General features: G+C 42.0%; 1 protein-coding gene and 1 pseudogene across 1 annotated transcript in view; one reads left to right on the top strand and one right to left on the bottom strand.

Moving 5' to 3' along the window:
• The window catches only part of TPH2 (tryptophan hydroxylase 2), a 110,496-nt gene that overhangs the window by 43,820 nt on the left and 41,000 nt on the right, over positions 1 to 25,676 (bottom strand). Inside the window, exon 7 of the mRNA XM_036930817.2 lies at positions 24,215 to 24,350. Within this exon, the coding sequence (XP_036786712.1) occupies positions 24,215 to 24,350 (136 nt within the window). The remainder of the gene's footprint in view (positions 1 to 24,214; positions 24,351 to 25,676) is intronic.
• LOC118934896 (shugoshin 1-like) lies at positions 2,838 to 10,007 on the top strand (annotated as a pseudogene).

The raw sequence follows: 25,676 nt of genomic DNA, 5'->3' as shown, positions 1-25,676 counted from the left end.
TATAAGTAGTGATAAAGCCAAAATTTAAATCCAGTCTGTCATGATTTCTAAACTCTTGCTCTTAACCCTAAAATTGCACTGCATCCCATGTTACACTTTGCAGGCACCAGCAAACAGCAGAGGATCATAGTGTCATCATCAAAATGCCTCTTCCCATAGACAATTTATCTGCCTATAACACAAGCAACTCCCTTGAGTCTGCACATTGGAAGACTCTCCCAGTCCTCAACTTTTGTTACCCTAAACTAGGAAACAATAGAAGCTTAGACCCTCTCCCGTTCACCTGAGCTTCCATTCAGAACCAGATGCCCAGGCAAAAGCAGATATGTGCCCCAAAGAAGCAAGGCAGATGCCTTCCTGAGTCATTGTCATGAATCACAAATGGGTCTCTGATACCAAGCTCTATTGGGATGAAATATACTGTAATTCTCTGGGAATGGATCAAGAGGCAGCAATATTTGATTTTCTTGACAAAAACTAACTAGCCAGGTAGTAGTTGAAAGACGTCTCCTGATTTCACCTGGGTGGCTCTGAAGTGTATCACTTCAGATAGGTGCTATAACATAAATGCCAGGTGCTACCACCATTATTATGAGTATAAAGTAAGTTGGATGGCTGTGCAGTTGAAGCAAATGAGTGGTGGTCAAGGGCACAAGATTGATGCCCACAATAAATGGATGGCATTACTCAATCAGAAAATCTTGTTTCCACAACTCAAACCACATCCCCAACCGTGGCCAGCCACTTCATAGATGTGTCAGGTTGAAAGGGCCACCAAATGACAACATGTGAACACAATACTAAAAGAAACTCCAAATTCATTCCATGTCAACTGTGTGCCAATAGCTTTCTTTTTGCACATAAACTGAATCTGTGGGAAAGAATATGTGACAGTTACTCTCCAACCACATCGTTTAAGGCAGAGAATCCGACTCTTTGGATTTTAGGGCATAGGGGTAATTTAAATGTTTTCCAAGCCCCTTATTTTACCTATGAAGAAGCTGAAGACAGAAGGGGGTGAAAAAGAAAGACTGCTAGATATCCTGAGGCCCTATTACAAGCTTGGTACGGCACTCAGTGTTTCCATATCACATGAGTAACTTGATCTTCATCTACATGGAAGTCCTATTATTTCCATTAGATAAATGGGAAACTGAATTTGGTAAATGTAAGCATCTTTCCAAGATCATACCATTTACAAGACACAGACAAGATTTGAAATCAAATTTCTCTGACCTAAAGCTCTGTTCTTTCTGCTCTGTTGTTTGAACTTGCAGAAGCAGAGGACACACGAAGGGGTGAGGCAGGGGACATGCTTACGTTGTGGAGAGAGAATTGAACCAGTCAGGTTAGCACAAGTAAAAATGCAGTCAGTACGTCCTAAGTCTTTTCCTGCCACTCAGTGGTCGTCAATCCTCCAAATTACTTGAGGAGACTTTTTAAAAATACCATTGACTGAGCCCTACTTGAGACCAATTCAATAAGACTCTCTGGGATAGACCTGAGCATCTGTAGTTTTAAAAAAGTTCTCAGGGTGATAAAAAGACACAACCGGGGTGGAGCGAGATCTGCTGTCCTAACAGATGATGTTAGGACCTCCCCCAACAGGCCTCGAGCACCCCAAACACCAAACTAAAGCTAAATGTGATGATGGAATTTTGAGCTGCCCAAGATAAATTCCACTAAAATGACACCATAACACTGGGGGATAATGAAAAGTAGTAAAAGAAAGTTCACTAGGTAGCAGATTACTCCTCCACATGCATTTGATTCGGTTAAATGCTGGGAGTGGGACCCTCACTCCTGTGATCAGTTTTTCAAAAGGCCATCCAGTCAGCACTGATGTGGGACTTAGGATCAAATGACCAACGCTGGAGAAATCTGAATCCCACATTAGAGCCTATGATATAAATACTGAAACACCCCTACTGTTCCAGGCAGAAAATATGACAACGGTAATTCCAAAATGAGACTAGACATCCATCTCCAGGGAAATACTAGAGATGGCAGGTATGAGCTCGTGGTGTGTAACTAAAATAATAATTACTGTATGGCCAACACCTATTGAATGCTTACTATAGGCCAGGCACTGTGCTAAATGCTTCATCATGTGAGAATGAGACAGTTATGGCTACAGTGGTGGTGAATTCTTGGTGCAAGACTGGATTTACTCTTGAGTTTATGAAATACTTGAAGCTGCAGCAGAAGATTGTCTTCTATCTACCTACCTACCTACTGATGGAGTCCAAAAGCTTATAGGGGTAAGGGAAAGTGAAAAGTGAGCAGCTAAAAAGAAAAATACTAGTGATCCCAGACATTAATGAGTCAATTCTCCCTGGCAGAAAAGGAGCTATCTCCTGGATTTCAAGTTAAGGCGTCATTATTAGAAACCTGTCACTCACAGCCAACTTAAGACCCTTTAACAACATTACAATGTCAAGGTAATCCAACTATACATAGAAGAGGATAAAAGAAATCATAAAATTGAAAGAAAATCATACAATACAGCAAGCAGCATAAGGTGTACTGTTTCATTAAGAATGAAAGCCTGGTGAGAATTTCGAACGTGGCTGCAGTTGTCGGCAGGCGAGCAGAGACCGTGCCTCAGGCCTTGGGGGCCCGAGCACGGGGCGCACGGCGGAACCCTCACAGAGCCGTGGGATGTAAGGAGCAGGGTACAGCTGTGGCAGAAGTGGGGCCCAAGGCAAAAGATGGCCAAGGAAAGGTGCCTTAAAAGGTCCTTTCCAGATAGTCTTGAAGACAAAGAAATGAATGAAAGAGAAAAGGAATAAAAACTTGGCAGAGATTCACAAACAAAAGTCTTTTATAGCTGCTCCATGCCAGATAATCACCAACACTTCTTCACTGCTAATCATTTCAATGATTTATGTCAATTCAATAACTTAGATGATCTTGAAATCAGTCATTTGTCAAAGCAGTCTTTTGAATTGGAAAGAACTAGATTTAAAGACCCACTAGTAAACATGCACATACCTGAAAATGTAGAACAAAATGTTTCTCAATGGAACAAGAAACAAATTAACTTGTCATCAAAGCTGATTCATCCAGAAAAATCTACTAAAACCAAAGAAGACATTTCAGATGATAAATCTGAGCAAATTAAAAGTAAGCATAGAAAAAGATGGCGGCATGAGAGGCAAGACAGAGGCTTCCTCCTAAAACCACATATAAAATGAAAATATAATAATACAACTAACCCTGAGAAAGCAACAGGAAAGAGGACGGCGCCAGACTGCATACACCTGGAGAAAAGAGCAGACCTCATGGAACAGGGTAAGGTACCAAAGCAGTGGCCCAGCAGGACCCAAGCCCTTCCCTCACCCCAGCTCACTGGTGGGAGGAAGAGAAACTGAGCAGGCAGGGAGTAGAGGCCTAGGACTGCTAAATACCTAGCTCCGGAGATCTGCTCTGGGAGCACAAACCTACATTTCATCGTGCTTTCATCATACTCTCATGATTATGGGGTTGGAAAGCTGGGACAGGTAGAGTTCCTGGGGAGACTGGGATTCCAGCCACTTGTGGAAAGCAGGGATCCATATCTGGCTGCTCTGGGACAAAAGCTTATACCTGTGTGCTCGGCCCACTGGTTCAGGCAGTGGAGGCAGGCATAGCAGCCGGGAAGCAGGAAACAGCTCTTTCCTCCCCCCAGGCATCAATACTGCTCCCCTGCGACCCCTGACATTGCTTCAGGGGCTGAGCAGCTCCAGAGAGTAGAGCTTCTGGACACTAGAGGGCGCCATATACAAATATGAAACACCAAAGGTAACTGGTTCAGAGTAAAATTACTAATACAACTCCCAAGAAAGATTCAAATGACATGGATCTTGTGACTCTTCCTGAAAGGAAGTTAAAAATAAAAATCATTAACATGCTAATGGAGGTACGGAAAGATATTCAAGAACTCAGGAATGAATTCCAGTCGGAGATCCAATCATTGAAGAGCACAATGGAGGGTATTAAAAGCAGGTTGGATATGGTGGCAGAGACGATAAATGAAATAGAAACCAGAGAAGAGGAATACAAAGAAGCTGAGGCACAGAGAGAAAAAAGGATATCTAAGAATGAAAGAAGATTGAGAGAACTGTGTGACCAATCCAAATGGAACAAATTCACATTATAGGGATTCCAGGAGAAAAAATGAGAGACAAAGGTATACAAAGTGTCTTTGAGGAGTTAGTTGCTGAAAACTTCCCCAGTGTGGGGAAGGAGATAGTCTCTCAGGCCATGGAGATCCACAGATCTCCCAACACAAGGGACCCATGGAAGACAACACCAAGACATTTAGTAATTAAAATGGCAAAGATCAAGGATAAGGACAGACTACTAAAAGCAGCCAGAGAGAGAAATAAGATCACATACAAAGGAAAGCCCACCAGGCTAACATCAGACTTCTCAGCAGAAACCTTACAGGCCAGAAGGGAGTGGCATGATGTATTTAATGCCATGAAGCAGAAGGACCTGGAACCAAGATTACCTTATCCAGCAAGATAATCATTTAAATTTGAAGGAGGGATTAAACAATTTCCAGATAAGCAAAAGCTGAGAGAATTTACCTCCCACAAACCATCTCTACAGTCTCTTTTGGAGGGACTGCTATAGATGGAAGTGTTCCTAAGGTTTAATAGCTGTCACCAGAGGAAATAAAAACCACACTAAAGAAAGTAGGACAGCTAATTACTAAGCAAATGCAAAATCAAATTAACTATCCCCAAAGTCAATCAAGGGATAGACAAACAGTACAGAATATGATACCTAATATATAAAGAATGGAGGAAGAAGGAAAAGGAGGAGAAAAAGAAAAGAACATTTAGATTTTGTTTGTAATAGCATACTAAGTGAGTTAAGTTAGACTCTTAGATAGTAAGGAAGTTAACCTTGAACCTTTGGTAACCACGAATCTAAAGCCTGAAATGGCAATAAGTACATACCTATTGATAATCACCCTAAATGTAAATGGACTGAATGCACCAATCAAAAGACATAGAGTCACTGAATGGATTAAAAAACAAGACCCATCTATATGCTGCTTACAAGAGACTCACTTTAAACCCAAAGACATACACAGACTAAAAGTGAAGGGATGGAAAATGATATGTCATGCAACTAATAGAGGGAAAAAGCAGGAGTTGCAGTACTTGTATCAGACAAAATAGACTTCAAAACAAAAACAGTCACAAGAGACAAAGAGGACATTACATAATGATAAAGGAGTCAATCCAACAAGAAGATATAACCATTATAAATATCTATGCTCCCAACACAGGAGCACATACATATGTGAAACAAATACTAACTGAATTAAAAGGGGAAATAGAATGCAATGCATTCATTCTAGGAGACTTCAACATTCCACTCACTCTGAAGGACAGATCAACCAGACAGAAGATAAGTAAGGACACAGAGGCACTGAACAACACACTAGAATAGATGGACCTAACAGACATCTACAGAACTCTACACTCAAACAGAGAAGAATACACATTCTTCTCAAGTGCACATGGAACATTTTCAAGAATAGATCATAAACTAGGAGACAAAAAGAGCCTCAGTAAATTCAGAAAGATTGAAATTGTACCTCCCACATTCTCAGACCACAAAGGTATGAAACTAGAAATAAATTATGCAAAGAAAATGAAAAATCCCACAAACACATGGAGGCTTTACAACATGCTCCTGAATAACCAATGTAACAATGACCAAATAAAAACAGAGATCAAGCAATATATGGAGACAAATGACAACAATAATTCAACACCACAAAATCTGTGGGATGCAGCCAAGGCCGTGCTAAGAGGAAAGTATATTGCAATACAGGCCTACCTCAGGAAAGAAGAACAATCCCATATAAGCAATCTAAACTCACAATTAATGACTCTAGAAAAGGAAGAACAAATAAGACCCAAAATGAATAGAAGGAGGGACATAATAAAGATTAGAGCAGAAATAAATAAAATCAAGAAGAATAAAACAATAGAAAGAATCAATGAAAGCAAGAGCTGGTTCTTTGAAAAAATAAACAAATAGATAAGTCCCTAGCCAGACTTATTAAGAAAAAAAGAGAGTCTACACACATAAACAGAATCTGAAATGAGAAAGGAAAAATCACTACGGACACCACAGAAATACAAAGAATTATTAGAGAACACTATGAAAAATTATATGCTAACAAACTGGATAACCTAGAAGAAATGGACAGCTTTCTAGAAAAATACAACCTTCCAGGGCTGACCAAAGAAGAAACAGAAAATCTGAACAGACCTATTACCAGCAACAAAATTGAACTGGGGATCAAAAACCTACATAAGAACAAAACTGCCGGACCAGATGGCTTCACCATTGAATTTTATCAAACATTTAGTGAAGACCTAATACCCATCCTCCTTAAAGTTTTCCAAAGAGTAGAAGAACAGGGAATACTTCCAAACTCATTCTATGAGGCCAGCATCGCTCTAATACCAAAAACCAGGCAAAGACACCACAAAATAAGAAAATTACAGACCAATATCCCTGATGAACATAGATGCAAAAATACTCAACAAAATATTAGCAAACCAAAGTCAAAAATATGTCAAAAAGATCATCCATCATGATCAAGTGGGATTTATCCCAGGGATGCAAGGATGGTACAACATTCGAAAATCCATCAACATCATCCACCACATCAACAAAAGAAGGACAAAAACTATATGATCATTTCCATAGATGGTGAAAAAGCATTTGACAAAATTCAACATCCATTCATGATAAAAGCTCTCAACAAAATGGGTATAGAGGGCAAGTACCTCAACATAATAAAGGCCATACATGACAAACCCACAGCCAACATCATACTTAACAGCAAGAAACTGAAAGCTTTTCCTTTAAGATTGGGAACAAGACAAGGATGCCCACTTTCCCCACTGTCATTCAACATAGCACTGGAGGTCCTAGCCATGGCAATCAGACAACACAAAGAAATAAAAAGCATCCAGATTGGCAAGGAAGAAGTTAAACTGTCACTGTTTGCAGATGACATAATATGGTACATAAAAAACCCTAAAGAATCCACTCCAAAACTATTAAATCTAATATCTGAATTCAGCAAAGTTGAAGGATACGAAATTAATACACAGAAATCTGTGGCATTCCTATACACTAACAATGAACTAGCAGAGAGAGAAATCAGGAAAACAACTCCATTCACAATTGCATCAAAAAAAATAAAATACCTAGGAATAAACCTAACCAAGGAAGTGAAAGACCTATACTCTGAAAACTACAAGACACTCATGAGAGAAATTAAAGAAGATACCAATAAATAGAAACACATCCCATGCTCATAGGTAGGAAGAATTAAGCCTTCCCTCCAACCTTTGTGTCAATTAAGCTCTGTCAGGCTGAAATCACACTATTTCTCCCTGTTTTACAAAGTTCAATAGCTATTATGTCCTGCATGTAAAGTAGTTCATGCTCCCTACCTTGGTTGTGTTATCCAAAGCTGGACCCCGAGTAGGGACTCGGTAAGTGACTAGCTCTGAGCAATCTATAGATTCAATGCAATTCCTATCAAAATACCAACAGCATTCTTCAACGAACTAGACAAAATTATCCTAAAATTCATATGGAACCACAAAAGACCTCGAATAGCCAAAGCTATCCTGAGAAGGAAGAATCAAGCAGGGGGAATTACACTCCCCAACTTCAAGCTCTACTACAAAGCCACACTAACCAAGACAGTTTGGTACTGGCACAAGAACAGACCCATAGAGCAATGGAACAGACTAGAGAGCCCTGATATAAACCCAACCATATATGGTCAATTAATATATGATAAAGGAGCCATGGACATACAATGGGGAAATGACAGCCTCTTCAACAGCTGGTGTTGGCAAAATTGGACGGCTACATGCAAGAGAATGAGAGTGGATTATTGTTTAACCCCATACCATACCCAAAAGTAAATTTGAAATGGATCAAAGACTAGAATGTAAGTCATGAAACCATAAAACTCTCAGAGGACAATATAGGCAAAAATCTCCTGAATATAAGCATGAGCAACTTCTTCCTGAATGCATCTCCTGGAGAAAGGGAAACAAAAGCAAAAAATGAACTCATGGGACTACATCAAACTAAAAAGTTTCTGTACAGCAAAGGAGACCATCAACAGAACAAAAAGGCATCCTACAGTATGGGAGAATATATTTGGAAATGACATATTCAATAAACGGTTGACATACAAAATATATAAAGAACTTACATGCCTCAACACCCAAAAAGCAAATAACCTGATTTAAAAATGGGCAGAGGATATGAAGAGACAGTTTTCCAAAGAAGAAATTCAGATGGCTAACAGACACATGAAAAGATGCTCCTCATCCCTAATCATCAAGGAAATGCAAATAAAACCACAATGAGATATCACCTCACACCAGTTAGGATGGCCAGCATCAAAAAGACCAAGAACAACAAATGCTGGTAAGGATGTGGAGAAAGGGGAACCCTCCTACAGTGCTGGTGGGAATGTAAGCTAGTTTAACCATTGTGGAAAGCAATATGGAGGGTCCTCAAAAAACCAGAAATAGAAATACCATTTGACCGGTGAATCCCACTCCTTGGAATTTACCCAAAGAATACAACTTCTCAGATTCAAAAAGACATATGTACCCCTATGTTTATTGTAGCACTTTTTACAATAGCCAAGATATGGAAGCAACCTAAGTGCCCATCAGTAGATGAATGGATAAAGAAGATGTGGTACATATACACAATGGAATACTATTCCGCCATAAGAAAGAAACAAATTCTACCATTTGCAACAACATGGATGGAGCTGGAGAACATTATGCTCAGTGAAATAAGCCAGGTGGAGAAAGACAAATGCCAAATGATTTCCCTCATTTGTGGAGTATAACGACGAAGCAAAACTGAAGGAACAAAATAGCAGCAGACTCAGAGACTCCAAGAATGAACTAGCGGTTACCAAAGGGGAGGGGTGTGGGAGGGCGGGTGGGGATGGAGGGAGAAGGGGATTGAGGAGTAGTATGTTTAGTACACATGGTGTGGGGGATCACGGGGAGAACAGTGTAGCACAGAGATAGGGCATAGTGGATCTGTGGCATCTTGCTGCACTCATGGACAGTGACTGCATTGGAGTATGGGTGGGGACTTGATAATATGGGTAACTGTAGTAACCACATTGTTTTTACATGTGAAACCTTTATAAGAGTGTAAATCTATCATACCTTAATAAAAAAAAGTAAGCATAGATATGCACAAGGAAGAATGCAAAAAGAGAAAAGAAAAGCTAGCAAAAGGACAAAGTTGAAATCTGTTTCAAAGTATAAAGGCAGCAAAAGTGAAAATAAGAAAAGTGTTTCCAAAAAAAAGTTAGCTAAATCTGTCACTTCCAGTGATGCTTACAATTTTAATTTGGAAGAGGGTGTTCATCTCACCCCTTTCCGACAAAAAATGAACAACAATTCTAAAATGGAAGACAACAACAATGAATCTGAAGTGAGCACCTGTGAATCGAGTGGTTCGGGAGATGATTCTGGTGATCTGTATTTGCTCACTTGCAAGTACAGTCAAGATATCACCAGAGAATCAGACAGAAGCCCAGTCACCAGGCCTCAATCTAAAAGAGCAACCAAACATAGGGATGAAAAAGAGAGAGAGGGTTCTCAGCCAACAAAACCTCCTACCAGCACGTTACCTGAAACTCACCAGTCACCTCATCTTAGTCTGAAGGATATCACAAATGTCCCCTGTATCCTGTGTCGAGGATCAGAAAACTTTCTCTTTCTCCAAAAAAGAATAAAGACAGCCCAGTGTCTCTGCCTACGTGTAGGTATGCAGCCAGTGTGAACTATAAGGAGCCCACACTCACCTCAAAACTGAGACGAGAGGACCCTTTCAAAGATTTGTGTTTCTTGAATTCACCTATTTTCAAGCAGAAAAAGGATTCTAGATGCAGTTCTAAAAAAAAACGTACGAAGCAAATACAATGAAGTGTTTGTTGGGTACTGTTTAAATTCATCCTACGCCCTCTTCTATTGCTGTGGGACAATGCACAAGTGGGTTGAACTGCTATAGACTATTCTCTTAGCAGGACTGTGCATCATGAACATTTCTTCAGAACTGCTTCAAATGTGGTATTTTGTCTTAAACCTTTAGTATTTGGTTTACTTTTTGTTTAAGTATGAATAACTGGACTTAAGCATTATATTAGTTTAGATTTCTTATACTGACTAAAACCCTTGATTTTAGTAAAAATGTATCTTGTACCAACATTTTAGAAATTAATAATTTTTCAAATTAAGGTGTTTCAATTACAAGTTTCTGTCATCTTTATTTTTCCCTTAAATAGGGAATACTAGAATAAATCATTTTTGAAGACAGACTGAGGATCTTTTGAAATGAAATAAATCCTTGAAATTCCCAGTAGGGTATATACTCTAAGGTGTTTGTGGACCCCTTGTACCATTGTTGTATTTAATTTTTCAGACAAAATGTATATGAGATCATGGTTAGAGAACTGATGGTTGCTTAGGCTCAGGGACTAGGTAAGTGACTAGCTCTGAGCCCCAAGCTCTAAGCGTACCTTGTTCAAAGTGATACCTCCCTGAATCACAATTATTAGGTCATGGACTTCCAGGGTACCTCCTTATTTAATCAGAAATCTCAAATATTAAATGTGTGAATACCAAAGCCTATTTTGTATTTTTGATCAACCAGTGAGGGAATTTACTCAGTTCTAAAATATTGAAGCCTATACTTACATATACCTCTTCAAACTTTAAAGCACAAGGTTATCCATTTTTAAAGAGCAATAAAGTTTCTCTAAAAAAGAATGAAAGCCTGAAGCAAGCTATCTAACAGAATTGTTAATGGAATGCTGGGGATGCCCTTTCCCCAGTTATAAGTGCCATGATCACACTATGTCTCGCTAGCTGGGGCCCCCTTCTCAGCCCCGTCCCCACACAGAGACCCTGAGAAGGAGCAGCTGCTCAGATCCCTGACCAAGTGTAGACATAGTATGTACAGTAACCCTACTTCTCATTGAGCCGTGGCTTCAAGCACCTAAATGTTGCTTTTTCTTTAAAACTTACTTCAGAATAATACTTTTCTTTTGTTGAAGTATCATTGATATGTAATTTTATGAAGGTGTCACATGAACAGCATTGTGGTTTCAACATTCATCCATATTATTTAGTCCTCATGCCCCCATGGCAGTCACTGTCTATCAGCATAGTAAGACGCTACAGAGTCATTACTTGTATTCTCCATAAGCACCTATATTTTCAAGACCAGAAACAGGGTTACATCATTTTTCATGTCTTGGGTGGAAGAGTCTCAGAAATAACCACCCAATTGGGTTCTTTACCTCAGTGTCTCTGGCTAAGACACATCATGTGGACAAAGGAAACGGAAGTGTCTGGAAGACCTTCAGTCAGACAGCAAAGACAGGGTTTTACTGTTCCTAATAAAAGCAACTAATTAACTTTGAAAAGTTGACATACTCTGTAGCTTCGTTGAGACCTAAGGGCTTAGAAGCCAGTTGAATATGACTCTTAGGGGCGGAAAGAGGTTCCAGACCCCTGGGAGTGTGAGAAAAGGCTGAGCCTTCCCTCCAACCTTTGTGTCAATTAAGCTCTGTCAGACTGAAATCACACTATTTCTCCCTGTTTTACAAAGTTCAATAGCTATTATGTCCTGCATGTAAAGTAGTTCGTGCTCCCTACCTTGGTTGTGTTATCCAAAGCTGGACCCTGAGGATCTAATTTTGAGCATGTTTCCAATGCTAGTCTACAACTACTGCCTTATCTCACCAAATCTCTCTTATAAGATTCAATTATTTGGCTATAATTGCACCTGTCAGCACATGCTGCCCTCCAATCTCTACATCAGCAAACTTTTCTCTTTTTAACTCACATTGCTTTGATGCATTTTCGCCTGAATAATGCTGCTTTTCAGAGGCCTTTTCACAAAAGAGCTCTGTTCACTGGAAATGTAGGACCTTTCAAAACTGTTAATGCTGTAAAACATCATGTCTCCTTTTGAAAAAAAAAAAAAGGGAAGAAGAAAAGCCAGAGCTGATATCAGACACTAAACTTTTGCAACTCTAAATTGGAATCTTCCCTGATAAGCCCCTTTAGGAGGATTCTAAAGCCTGCCAAAATGGGCCTACAAAGGGGCCTGGGCAAAATGCCTCCCAGGAATTCTTAAATCATTCTAAGAAAGTTGTGATCATTTTGCTGCGGGGAAATAAGGGTCCTGGTTGTTAAGTTCAAATTCAAAATGAGTATGGCATTTTTCTTGTCTTATCAGTTTTCAAAGCTGACTCTTCAAGATCTATGTGTTGAACAACTCCTCTTTATTTTTGCTATAAATTAAAGCCTTTAAGAAGCCGTGAGTGAGCATCCAACATTTGCTTCCCATCCCAAATCAGTGCATCTGTCTTTTCAACCATTTTTCTACAGGTTTTCTTTTGTTCTAAATGACACAGGAGCCAACACTTTAGCTAAATCATGAAGAGAAGAAAAGGAAGATGAGTGGGAGGGGTGGAGAGTTTGCATTGATGAAAAGAAGCAGGAGATGAGCTGGAAGCCAAAATAGGGTATTTTTTTCAGCTTTCACACAACATGTGGTGGGCAAGTGCAAGTAATCTGGTATAACACACCGGGACACACTGAAAGGGGGATGACTTAGTTTGTTTCCACTGCACTAAAGAGAGGATAACAGGAATTAATTTGGTATGGAGGCAATTTTTTTTCAGTGCTTGCTTTGGAACCATATATGGAGTTTCTTTAGCTTAGACTTAAAATAGCACACTAAAGCCTGGCCCACATAAGATTTTAGGCTGCTCTTATGATCACTCCCTTTTATATCCTTATCAGAGTATAGACAACGTATGTGGCCCACTTTTTATGAAGCCAAGCACTTGGATCTTGCCCTGGAGGAAATCTTCCTTACTTTTGCCCCCCTAGGAATCATAAGGAAGGCCACCAGTGTTATTCTTCTCCACTACAACTCTTTAGAGACTGGCAGAAGATATTACACTTGTCTTTTTTCAACTTAAGCTCAAGACACAATTCCTGTGTGCCTGTTACGTACCAACACTATGTTAGGAACTGAGGCCACATATCCTAGAATAACTCTTAGCAAAGTCATCTTATGGCTCCATAAAAGGGCAGCCAGCAACCACTAACTTTCCTGATCCAGTGAGAGACACAGTTTCCATTTTTCAGAAGCAACACAAAAGGGCTGCAAGGGAAACTACTGATCTGTCTCTAGTTCCCCATCATCTAGATAGTTCTTATTTCTTGAAGAAATAAGAGATTTCTAATTCTTTCCATGCCCCTCAAAATTTCACTCAATATTAAGGAGGTACTATAAGATAAGTACAACAGTGTACACTCTGCAATCAGACCTAAGTCCATTTCCCACATCCCCAAGTAGGCGAATCACCTGGAGCAGTGCTGTGCGATCCAGCCTCCCGCAATGATGGATATTCTACAGCTGACCATCCAATGGGGTCACCCCTTGGCACAGGGGGCTCTCAGACACCTGGAATGTGGCTAGCACTACTGAGAAGCTAAATATATACTTCAATTTAATTTTAATTAATAAATGTAAATAGCTGCATCTCTACCATGATGGACAGTGTAAATACATTGTTTTCTCATCTATAAAATGGAGAGTAAAAGGACCCCTAACTCATGGAGTTCTTGAACACTATAGTAAGATAATGTACTGAGAATATGAGCTGCCCACAAGGGATGTGGTATCAGTCAGATTCTATTGAATTACACCTACACTGAGGTCTATTTACTTCAAAAAGTTTTGCCCTTTTGGAAGCTATTTCATCACTTAAACAAGAAGCAGCAAGCTTCTCCAAGAAAGAGGTCACGCCATGTTCAATTCTGGGTTCCTGGTGCTTACAAAGCCTGATACCCAACAAATGCTCAAAATTGCTTTTTGAGCTCAACTAAACAGAGCAGTGGTAATGGGGTTCTGTCACTCCATATAGGGGTAAGTCCCTGTGACTCCCAAGTATAGTTTGCTTAATTTCAAGTGTCGCAAAAGGGCTTTGGATTAGATCTTGGTTTTGCTGCCTTCTAGTTGTGTGGCCATAGGGATTCTGGCTTCTTTGAATTTGGGCACTGCCATCTGTAAAATGGCAACAGCCCTGCCCACCTCCCTGAGCTAAGTGGAATGATGCCAGCTAGACAGAACATGGTGAGAAATGTCAGATCCCCTTTTCCTTCTCTCTGTGGTGGCTTCTGTACCTGTCAACAGATGCAATTCTCTACCTAGCTGTGAAGAGCTATGACCAGGGGTCACCTCTCGTTGCCTAAAATTCCATCATTTTGAATTTATTCTTCTGAACTTGCAATTTAAAAATGCAAATTTTCCTGAAACATTTTCTCCCAGGTCAGTCTCCACACCAGCAGGTACCTAAACGAGGTCCTCCCTGACTACACGGCACCAGGGGAACATGAATTATGATTCAGATGCTGGTGCTAATTTTAGATTACAGGCACCACACAAGGAAGTCAAACCTGAGGTGAGGCTGGAAAAAAAGGAATCCTGCTTTAATCTACTAAAAGATATACAAATATATATACACATATATCTGAAAACTTTACCCCAAGTCATTACAGTAAACAGCCTAAAACAACAAAACCAGGACTCCAGCAGCAGGCACTTAGGTACAAATTTGTTCTCAAAATGCACAGGTTTTAAATAATATATAGGGCCTCTTTCTTTGTATGCAATGTCTATTGTTAGAGTGCCTGGAGCTCTTGAGAGGAAAGGCTCTGTAAAAAGTCTTAGGGGGTATTTTTGCTTTCAGGCACTTCACAAAACTAGACCCACTATAATGATTGAAAACTTGGGAGTCTAGAGCTGGGAACATGGCCTCATAACAAAGGACATGCTGGAATTTACGCGGCGCATCAGCCTCCCCATGAATTTAAGAGGTACCAAGAAAGACAGACTATTTGGTATTTATATAAAGCATTCTTCTGGCAAAGATCAAAGCATTGTGTCATTACCCCGAACGTGGGGAGGTTAAGTGGCCTGCCGACAGTCCCACCGACAGCTGAGGGTGGGGCCTGGATTTCAGGCATGTGGTCCATCTGTCCTTCTGTCTAAGGGCAAGACTCAGTGTCCTCCTTCCTATCTGCATCACTATGCGTGGTGAGGAGCCTTCCCCTTCTCTCTACTCTCTCCGAGTGAAGTAGGAGATGCGTCCTCCTGATAAACAGGTCAAGCTAACAGTGGCCCTGTGAACATCAAAGGAGAGGGCGGGCTTCTAAGAAAGCCTGGCAGTTGGATCAGAGAGACAAGACAGGTTAGCACAGCACCAGGCCAGCCAACTAGCCCATACGGTCCATAGGGTTCTGACAAAGCAGGGCCACCAAAGTAAGGTAAGAAAGTGTCACTCTGGACAATCTTTTACACAGTTTGTGATTAGAAAACCAAGGAAGAAACTATTCAACTTCAGCACACAACTAGGTTTTGAGTTTTTCTGTTTAGTGTTGCTGTTTAACGGAATAGCAGTTAATCCCACAAATGCTGCACTGCTCCCTGAGTTCAAATCCTGACTTCCCCACTGAACCAGCTGTGTGACTTTGAGCAAGTTACTTAACATTTCTGTGCCTCAGTTTCCTCATCTATAAACTCTAAATAATAATAGTAACTCAGAGGGTTGTTGTATTAAATGAGTTCACTGGAAATAGTGCCTGGCACATGGTGATTGTTATGTATGTGTTTCCTACTAATAGTAAAAAATATTGTTGTTTCTGCTGCTATTGGTCTTGTGGAAATTATCTCTGTTGGAGGGTGAAAGGGACAACAATATATATATTTTCAGGTCTCAGGGTCTCTAATACCTTACCTGGCCCTGAGTGTAGCCCTAACCAAAGTTCTCCTAGGGAGGAGATGACTGCTGTGCTGGGGTGTGAACTCTGGGCTAAAACATAGAGGAAGCCAGCCAGGATCGACTTCTGAGAATGTGCCATTTTCTGAGAACTGCTGGTAGTAATGCTGCTCTGCAATCCTGAAATGCAAAGATGATTATAGTGCTGTGGAGGAAGCCAATTGGCTGGGCAGGAAGCCTGGCACTGACCTCCAGTGTCCTGTGGGAAGGAGTACATTTAAGCCAAACAGAACTCAGAGGAGGGAAAGTTAAACTCTGTAAAGCTCTGGCTTAGCTTCCCAGCTCTGCCGTAAGACCTGGCCCAGACTTGACTTCAGCAAAGCTTGATGCTAATAACACAACAGTCAGGACTTAACCCAGCATCTCCCAGATGGCAGCAAGAAGCGAAGTTGGAAATGGAAAGATCCAATTTTTCTTCTCATTACAGACCTAGTGAGAGGCATCTGTTCAATGAAGAGAAGGGCAGCCCACCTTTCTTATAAATTTGAAAGCCTGTGTCTTTCCCTGCTGGTATTATTACTTAACAAATGAGGATTAATGTCTGAGCCACAAGAAAAAGAAATAAATGACATCTTCTGCCAGTTTTAGAGAGGGTTCTATTCTATAAGCAAGGGCTAAGCATAATATCATTTACTTAGAAACATGAAAAAATATTGTCAAAAATAATTCACTTTTATTTTTCTTGTAAAATTGAAACACAGCAGCAATTATAAGAAAAATCACCTCACTGCAAAGCCTTTTTAAAACTTTAAAACAGTTATATTTAAAAATAACATTAGTTGCCCCTAAAATGTTTGATGACGATGAGAAAGATTTTCTTTAACGCAAAGGCATTTAATTGTATTATGGCAATAAATGTTGCACTATTAGTCAATGGTGTCCTGAATTATTTCCTAATAGTGAAGCCTGCTCTTCGATTTGGAAGTGGCATACCAGAAAAGATCAGAGAAAGACATACTCCCATCCGGACGTACTGAATCACTAGTCATCCCAATACAGCCCTGAGTCTGGAATTCCCTGATTGAATAAGCTTTTCTATGTTGTGCTAAGTATATTTTTGTTACCAGTATGTTCAGCCAACATACTCTGAAATATAAAATAGAATGAATATTTTTAAGTGTTTTCACTAAAACCTTTTTTAAAGGGATTTCTGGTACAAAATTGCTTTATTACGTTGGCAATAGCTCCTCTGGAGAGACAGATCTTGCACTGGCTTGACCTCAAAGACTTGATGTCAGAGAATGTACATTAATATTTAAAACTCCTGATTACTTGTTCCTGAGCAATGGACAAGAGGTAGGGGAGTCACACTATGGATGTGTATTTTAACACTGCTCTGGGCAATGTTTTCAGCTTCAAAGGGCACCCAGTACAGAACCATGAGGCATCTGGCCACCTCTAGTCTCCATCCAGAAATAAGATCAGGGTGGGTTTGGCCTATATTGAGGAGAACAAGACTAATTATCCTATATATATAGAGAGAGAGAGTCATACCTTAGAAAATAGGGTCTTCTTGTGCTATCTTCCCTCATTTCCAAGACCTCAGTCAATCCATACAGCTTTTGGAGGAAAGCAGGAAATTTGGCCCCAGGAGAACATAGCTTTATTAAACTATGCTCCTTAAAGAGCTCTGCATTTCTAAGATACCACTGACCATGGGGACCACAGATATGATTGCAAATCATAAGCAAGTACACGCACATGCAAATTCAGTCAGCAAGTGTTCAATACCCACCCTGCACAAAACACATTCAGGGAGTCTGTAGGAACCACGGAGAAAGAGACCACAGGTGTCCCAAAAGGAAGTGTCCAGGCAAGAAAAGCCAAATGAACTAAAGCAGAACTAGGGAGAATGGGATACATAAGACATCTGAAAATCCAAAGCACCTTCCAAAAACCAGAAGCCTGGTGTCAGAGGCCAGACCAGAGCAAATGCGACCAGAGGAGGGAATGATCCCTTTCTCCACGTCACTTCTCTTCCCGGTATGTCCAAGACATCCCTAAACTGAATCACCACCACCCCCACTCTAGCCAGAAGCTTCTAGAGACAAATCCAGAGACGTTCCCACCTCTCTGATCAACGTTCCTCCCTGGGAAGGAGTACCACCCACTTCTCACATGGACAACACATCCGCTCACATGACAGTCCCTTGGCAGAAGCTGCCAATGTGCTATTTTAAATAGTTCCAATATACTTTAGCACATGTCACAGAGTGACATTATTTTTAAAGCTAGGGAGATGAGCTTTCCTGCCTCTTAGGTGGGACAATATTCAGGGTTAATAACCTAAAGGGGGGAAAACATACCTTTTCTTAGCACCCTGTCAAGTGCAAGTGGGCCTCTTGTTCTTTCCCTCCTTCCCTCTCTCCCTCTGTCCCTCTCATTTGAATAAAGGGGAGGTGGGGAAAACCTTCACTCTCCTTTTGCTCCTCTTCTTCAGCTTCAAAATGAATAACCACTTCTTTATTCTGAAATGATCTTTATCCCCAAACAAAACAGACCAGCAAAATATGTTGCCCCTTACTGGTGTGATTTGAAGAAAAGGCTATTCTGGTCCAAGTGCCTATTCTTACAGCTTCAACTGCTGTCTAAATTCCACCATTGAACTTTTACGATTTGCCTGAAGACACTGAATGTGTAAAAATGCTTTATACATGGACAGGAGTCCAGATCAGTCCCTGAAATACTGGAAGGCACTCATGAACACAGGGCCACAACCCTTCAGAAAGAGGCCCCACTACCGCCCAGCACACACGGGGGCTTCATGAAAACTCACAGCATAGACTTGCCCTGGGCTCCCTTTCTCCACGATCTCAGATTCAGTCTGGGGTTCTGAGTATACCTGGAACCTGGCACCTCCTGGTGGCCGTTGTTCATGGCTTCAGCCCACTTTGAACTCAGTTTTCTCTTTAGCTGCCAGGCTTCAATCTCAGTCTGGGTCCCCTTGCTCCTGTACCGCCTTTGCCAACTGGCTTTGAGTTAACTGCTGTCTTCGTGAAGGAAACCGACACACAAACAAAGAACGACCGAGCAGCGCTGTAAGTGCTAAGATAGAAGTGAGGCAAAGTGCTCCAGGAATATCTAGCTCTGCCTGGAAAAGTCCTCACAGAGATGGTTGCAACAGAGCTTTAATCCTAGAGAATTAAAGGGATTTCACCACAGGCATTCCAGGCAGAATGAGCCTCCTGTGCAAAGAGATGGAGCCATGAGCCAGCAGGCTCGCTGGATGGTGAGAAGTCCAGGGTTGCTGGAGCATAAGGTTTCAGAGAGGCAGACAAAGAAGCAGAAAATATGATTTGATGAGCTCAGACTTTTTTCCCTGTCACAGGGAACTAACAGAAGTTAAACCAGGGAATGCTGCACTCAGATTTGTGTTTTAGAAAGGAAACAAAGTCTGCAGACTGCTTCTAAGAGGAAGGAGTGCAATACCTGGCAGGTGAAGCAGCAATGCTAGCACATGACCTGTCAGATTTTTTTTCTAGAACAGAGCCCAGGGAACATTTGGAAATATCTGAAGACATCTTTGATTGCCACATCTGGCAGGAGCAGAAGGGTCTCTCGACATCTAGTGGGTAGAGGGCAGTGAAACTAAACACCCTATGATACACAGAACAGCCCCCCACAACAGTGAATCATCTGGCCCCAAATACCAATAGTGCCAAGGTTGAGAAACCCTGTTCTAAAAGAAAATGATGTGGCCAGAGGGTGCAATATGACACAGACAAGGACAGACTTCCCAGAGAGGCAAGGAGACCAGCGGGATCATGGGGCTTCTCAGATCTCTATTCTGCTACATCACATGCCAGGTGATGCCCCCACATCCATGCAACCTGGAACTCGGCATCTTTTCCTCTCTTTCCACTGAGTGAAAGGCTTGCTATTATTGGAATAACCTTGAATTGGACCCAATTGATTTTTTTAGAGGAAATAATTTGCACACTTCAATACTTGATTAGTATTGAATAAAGTTGCTTGCGATCATCCCAGCTGATCAAAGCATATAGTGATGCAACAATGACCAGAGAAATCGCTGCCTTGGGTGTGCTCAAAGGGAGAACACACAACCTCCCTCCACTCTGAGCAGAACCAGCGCCCCGTCAATCAGGGAGAAACACGTGAAAAGCAACTCCTCCCACCAAGAAAACCAGGTGTCGCTGATTCTCCAAGAATCTCTCTGCTGGTCTCCAGTCCAGAAAACTTTCCCCTGGAAACCAATCCAATCTGCCACCACTTTTTAAACTCAAGTCCCACTATCCGGCCAAGTTTAGAGAACCCAGACTCTTTAAGATGTGAAATGTTAAAACAAGCCAAAAACATGTTTAAAACCCACTATGTGTCTCAAGTTGTGATATCAAAATACATACTCCCCAGACTGGAAACGAAAATGAAATTCTTTTTCCAGACACTGTCTTTTTGCTGCCTTCCCTCTCATTTCCACCCACACCTTCAGGGCTCACCTCTGCTTCATCAGCACTGCCTGCAACAAACAGACCAGCTGCTGGAAGCAGTCATTTGGAAGCAGAGTACAAGCACCAAATACAGGAGCCAGGCTGAACTTCACAAACTGGGGAATCTGCCCTCTTGTGGGTTTTCAATTGTGGAAATGGGATTCAATTACAATGACAAGGCCTGGGGAAGTGCTTGGGCAGGAAACTGACCTCCCAGCATAGGGTCCCAGCTGTTCAAATTATGTAGCCGGGCAGGGACTTGGGACTTTCATCCATAAGGATTAAAGGGATCTTTACAGAGAACTGTGTCTGTGCAGCATATTTCTGGAAGGATGCAATGGAAACTGATAGCTGTGGGTGTCCCTAGGGACAAGGGAGAGAAGAGGGATAGAAAGTCACTCTTCACAGTAGACCCTCTTGTATGCTTTAAATTCCGAATCATACATATGTATTACCTACTCGTAAAATAGTAATAACAATTTAAAAAAAACAAACGAATGATATAAACCCACCTAAAAAAAGAGCCTGTGAAAACAACCCCAGGTTAGAGAATTGCAAGTTTCTGTCCTTTGACTTAGCCTCCTCTTGTCTGTAGTCACAGGAGTCAAAGGAGAAAACACTCACATCCACAGTGGGAGCTTCAGCTTCACTTCTGAACTCCCAACCCTATTTCCAACTACCAAGGCTTTCTCCATCTGGAGATTCCACCCATGGGGACCTCAAAGACAAGACACTTCAACCCAAATCCTCCTCTTTTTTCCCTTTTTCCTTCCCTCTACCCTCCAAACCTGATCCTCCTCCAATATTCTCAATCATTATTAGAAAACTACCCATTCAGCTTTCCAGTCTAAAATCCAAGAGTGACCTTAGGGATCCTCTCCTCTCCGCATCCTCATCCAGTCACCAGATACTGTCAATGCCTTCTTGATGATGTTTGTCAAATACGTGACCTCTTGTCCTCTCCCACTGACCTTCTCTAGTTCAGCGCCACCTAGTAAACTAAATTCCTGCACTGGAATGTGAGCGCCAACTGGTTTTCTAGCTAGTTCATTCTCCACACTGTCCAGCCTCATCCCCATCATCTTTCTGAAACACCATTATCTGATCCTGCTTAAGAACGCTGGATAGATCACTACTGCCTACAGAATGGAGCCCAAATGTCCTAGTTTAACAAATGACCATTTACATTGCAGACTGAAGAAATAGTTCATCCCTAACACATGACCTGTGCCCTGGTGTAACAAGCCTTGCTCGTTTTTCCCTCCTGCATGCCTTCACAACTTTGCATTTGCTGTTACCATGACTTGAAAACTTCCCTTCCCTCCCCACCTGCCTTGTCCAAAAAAGAAATTCCTAGCCATCCTTCCAGACCCCCACTCCATTTATACCTTCTCTGAAAAGCCTCTCAGAACTGCTCTCTCCTCTATGCTCCTCTAAGGCTTTGTATACACCCACATTATAGCCCTAACCACACTCTTTCATAATTATTTATGTTTCTATCTTCCCTGCCAGAATATGAGCTGCTTTAAAAAACAGCTGCTGTATTTTATTCATCTTTGAATCCACTGCACCTCCCTGCTAGCACTGCACATAAATGTTTGCTGAATGAATTGGCTGAAAGTACTTTGGTAAAAATTTAACACATTATCCCAAAATTTTATAGACCTCTGTGGCTAAAATCTCATTTCTTTGCCCTCTCTCTCTCTCTCTCTGCATACTTACTGGCACACCATCATAGGTCTCTGGAGGGCCAGTTATTCAAAGGGAACTAACAAAGTGCCTGCTATTTGTAAACAGGGCCATCTGTAAATCCTCTGGGCTAGATTTAGAGATTGCCTTTCTAACTCTGACAACGCTCCTTTGAGCAAACACTCCACTCTAAGCATTTCTTTTCCAAATGCCTTGAGTCCTATAAGTAACCTTTGCTTACCTGAAAACACTTTCAGGGAAGCTGAAAGGAGCTAAACAACAATGAAGTGACCCTGTGGGGACCACCCAGCCAGTGAGCCTCATGCCCGTGGAGGAGGCAGAGCAGAGGACACCAGAGACCCACTCCCATCCCTGCCCACTTCCACCACCATCAGCGACTGAACTGCTTCAGCCTCCAAGGACTCTGCTCTCCTGTGATGATCACGGTAGCCCATTAATCACAAGATTATTCAAGTAAAACAGCATCGTATGCAAAGTGATAACCCCAGTGGCCTGCAGAACAGTCGGTGACAAATGAGAGAAAGATTAGGGGGAGGCACTTATTTGAATGGAGCCCCAGGGGACAGAGACCTGATGACAGCTCCCAGCCACAGGGTCTCTGCTTTTGCTTTTCTCTCTCCACCTGGAATATGCTACCTGGAGACAGTCACATCCAAGTCTCTGCTCATATGCCACCTCCAAAGAGGCCACCTGATGCCTCAACCGCAAAGGCACCCTCTGTCACTCTTCGTCCCCTCGCCCTGCTTTGCATGTCTTCACGGCACTGCTAGTACCTCGCAGCCAGTCCCTGCCACCTTGCTCCCTGTCTATCTGGTTGTGTGAGGACCACTGTCTCCCGTTCAACCAGGAGGTCAGGGACTTTGCTGGATTCCCAGACAATCCAAGCACATAGCAGTCTTCCAGTGAGTGTTTATTCATAAAAAAAAAAAAAAAAGCATACAGGGAAAAATTCAGGGCACTGCTCTCAAGTAGTTTGTAATTTCACAAAAGATGTAAGACACACTTAAGTGTAACAAGCTAAAAGCTAGCAGGGTTAAATACACATCACAGATGGATAATAAGAAGAGAAATGACAGACTTTCTGAGGAAGGAGAGGAGTGGTGTGTGCAAGACACACGAGAATGCTTCCCAGAGAAGACAGAACTTGCATCTGCCTCTAAGGCAATGGAGAATTCAACAAGTTTAAGAAAACAAGCCAGAGTGTTTCACACTGGGGGACTGTACAATCCCAGTATGATAAAGCCAAATTATCACCACATGGAGGCTCACACTTCACGCATTGCTCTCTACCCACACTTCTCTCCATGCCCTCGGCCCACCCACTGTCCTGGAGAAAAAGAATAAAACTCCAAAGGCAGAATCTCTTGAGGAAGGAGCCAGAGAGGAACCACAAACCCCACGTAAGTCTAGAGGTGGTCCCAGGACTGAAGGAGGATTTGAGAACCTAGGATGGCAGAGAACAGCGCACAGAGCTCTGACTCTGGGGGCGACAGGAAGGACTGAAGCCGAGGGGACTGGCGACAAGAGTTGCCGGTGCGTGTGCATGACCATCTCCCTGACACCAGAGGCGCCTCCCCATTGGGTGACTTGTGTCCTGGCTCTGCGCGCACGCTTACTTCATCCCTCCATGCCTGCGCCTCCTCATCCGCGAAAATGGAGATGATAACAGTGCCTACACCACCTGGCTGCTTGGGGATAAACGGGCCGCTCCTGGTGCATAGGGATTAGCCTTATTATTAGAATTTCGCTGTGAGTCCTGGCTCTTGAAGTGCAGCGTTGTCCTAATGGTCTACAGGGATCATGGCTTTATAACACCTACACACGTTTTAAGGAGCAATGTCACCAACAGCCTGGCCAGAGCAGTAGGTTCAATGTTGGGATCCACTGGAGAGACAAGCTGAGCAAGAACACGGGGCCCCACACCCCAAGCCGGGCACTCGGCTCTCTCAGCGAGCCCTGCTGCTGTAGGTGAGCGCGGGGCTCCCACCGGCTAGAAAGATGAAATCACCTGGGAGGCAAAAGAGGGCCTAAGTCATTTCCAAGTAAAGTGAGCATTGACCACCCCACGGTATGGTGGTCTCCGTCCAGTTCAGCCTTCCCAAGGGTCACTCACGGTTCTGGGGTGTAGAGGGGGTCCGAGCCATGCCGGATGTACTGGGTGCAGTGGAACACTCGGTAGGCCAGGCCTGCCAGGAAGTCTCGCGGGCTCAGGTATCCAGCCACCGGCCTCACCGTGAAGCCAGACCTTTCTAAAGAGGCAACAGAAAAAGCCAACTAAATACTGACCCGGTGATACCTGAGGGCTCAAGCAGGGCATCCTATTATTTATAAAGATGTGCTAGAAACAACGTAACCCAGATCTTAAAACTCTTGACAACTGAATGACATACAATATCAGCAGCTATCATATTCATGGCTTCTGAATGCTAAAATATACTCTTGAATGATAGTTTCCAGGGGAACAAGACATTCATTAAAATGAAAAGAAAAGTGAAAAAAACATAAGAATTTAAATTCAGAAGCCTGATTAGGATCAGACACAGGAGAGGACATCTCCAGCGTGCCTAGCATGGTGCCTGCTGTCTCTCTGAGGGTCACATCCAGGGAGGGAGGGAGCCTCCCTGGCTGGCTGTGTTCAGCTCACAACAAGCTGATTCACCCCCTTCCCTAGCAGTGTGGAATCAGTTCACACTACAGCTTTCTGTAGTCCAATACCACCTAACTCCTTCATTCTATAGGATTGTTTTCTGTGATATTATGAAAACAATCATATTAATTACTGCCACTGGAAGAGGTACACTAAAGAGGTCCATGCTCCATTAGTTTATGGTAAGAGAGAATAAAATAAGCAGAATACAATAAACTCTATGAAACTGCCCTATACTGCTAACTCAATTAGGCTGTGGGCCATCAGTGTTCTAGTTTAAGAGATAATGCTTCCTTCTCATGAAGCCCCAGAAAATTTACAATGGAAGGCTAGTCTTATCTCTGATACCAGCATTGTAAAGTTCCCATTCTGAACCCCTCAACTCATTAGCAGAGCACCTGAGAATGGTTAGAATGGTTTTAACAGGCAAGAACCAATTAAGCTTGTAAACTAGGCCCATCCTGGGATTGCTGGAATCTACATGGAAATCACCCTGTTCTGAGGCCTCCTCAGACCCATAATTCTAACAGTATTACGTTCATTCCAAAAGCTTTCACTTTGGATTGCTTCCCACTGAATATCAGAAAGATAAGTGTATTTTCTTCTTTTTCTACTTTACGTCAATTACTCCAGTCTATCCCACATGTGGCACACAAGTGGTGGTACACAGAGGAACATTATTTTAATAGTTATGTATTTTATTTTTATGCAATTTTTTAAAAAGTACCTATCACTTCAAGAACTTTGAATTTGTCAACATCATTGCTTAGCAAGTTTCCTTTTTAAATATACTAGGTGTTTTAAATGTGAGCCAATGAAAGGAAATAAAAACACAAACATTTACATTGTGTTTGCCAATCTGCTAATTAATGAAGCAGACTGAGATCCCAGCATCCGGTTCATGAAGGGTTGGGAGAAACAACAGCAG

This window comes from Manis pentadactyla, chromosome 10 (genome assembly GCF_030020395.1).
Source record: "Manis pentadactyla isolate mManPen7 chromosome 10, mManPen7.hap1, whole genome shotgun sequence".
NCBI lineage: Eukaryota > Metazoa > Chordata > Mammalia > Pholidota > Manidae > Manis > Manis pentadactyla.
This window is presented reverse-complemented; position numbering and strand designations above follow the sequence as displayed.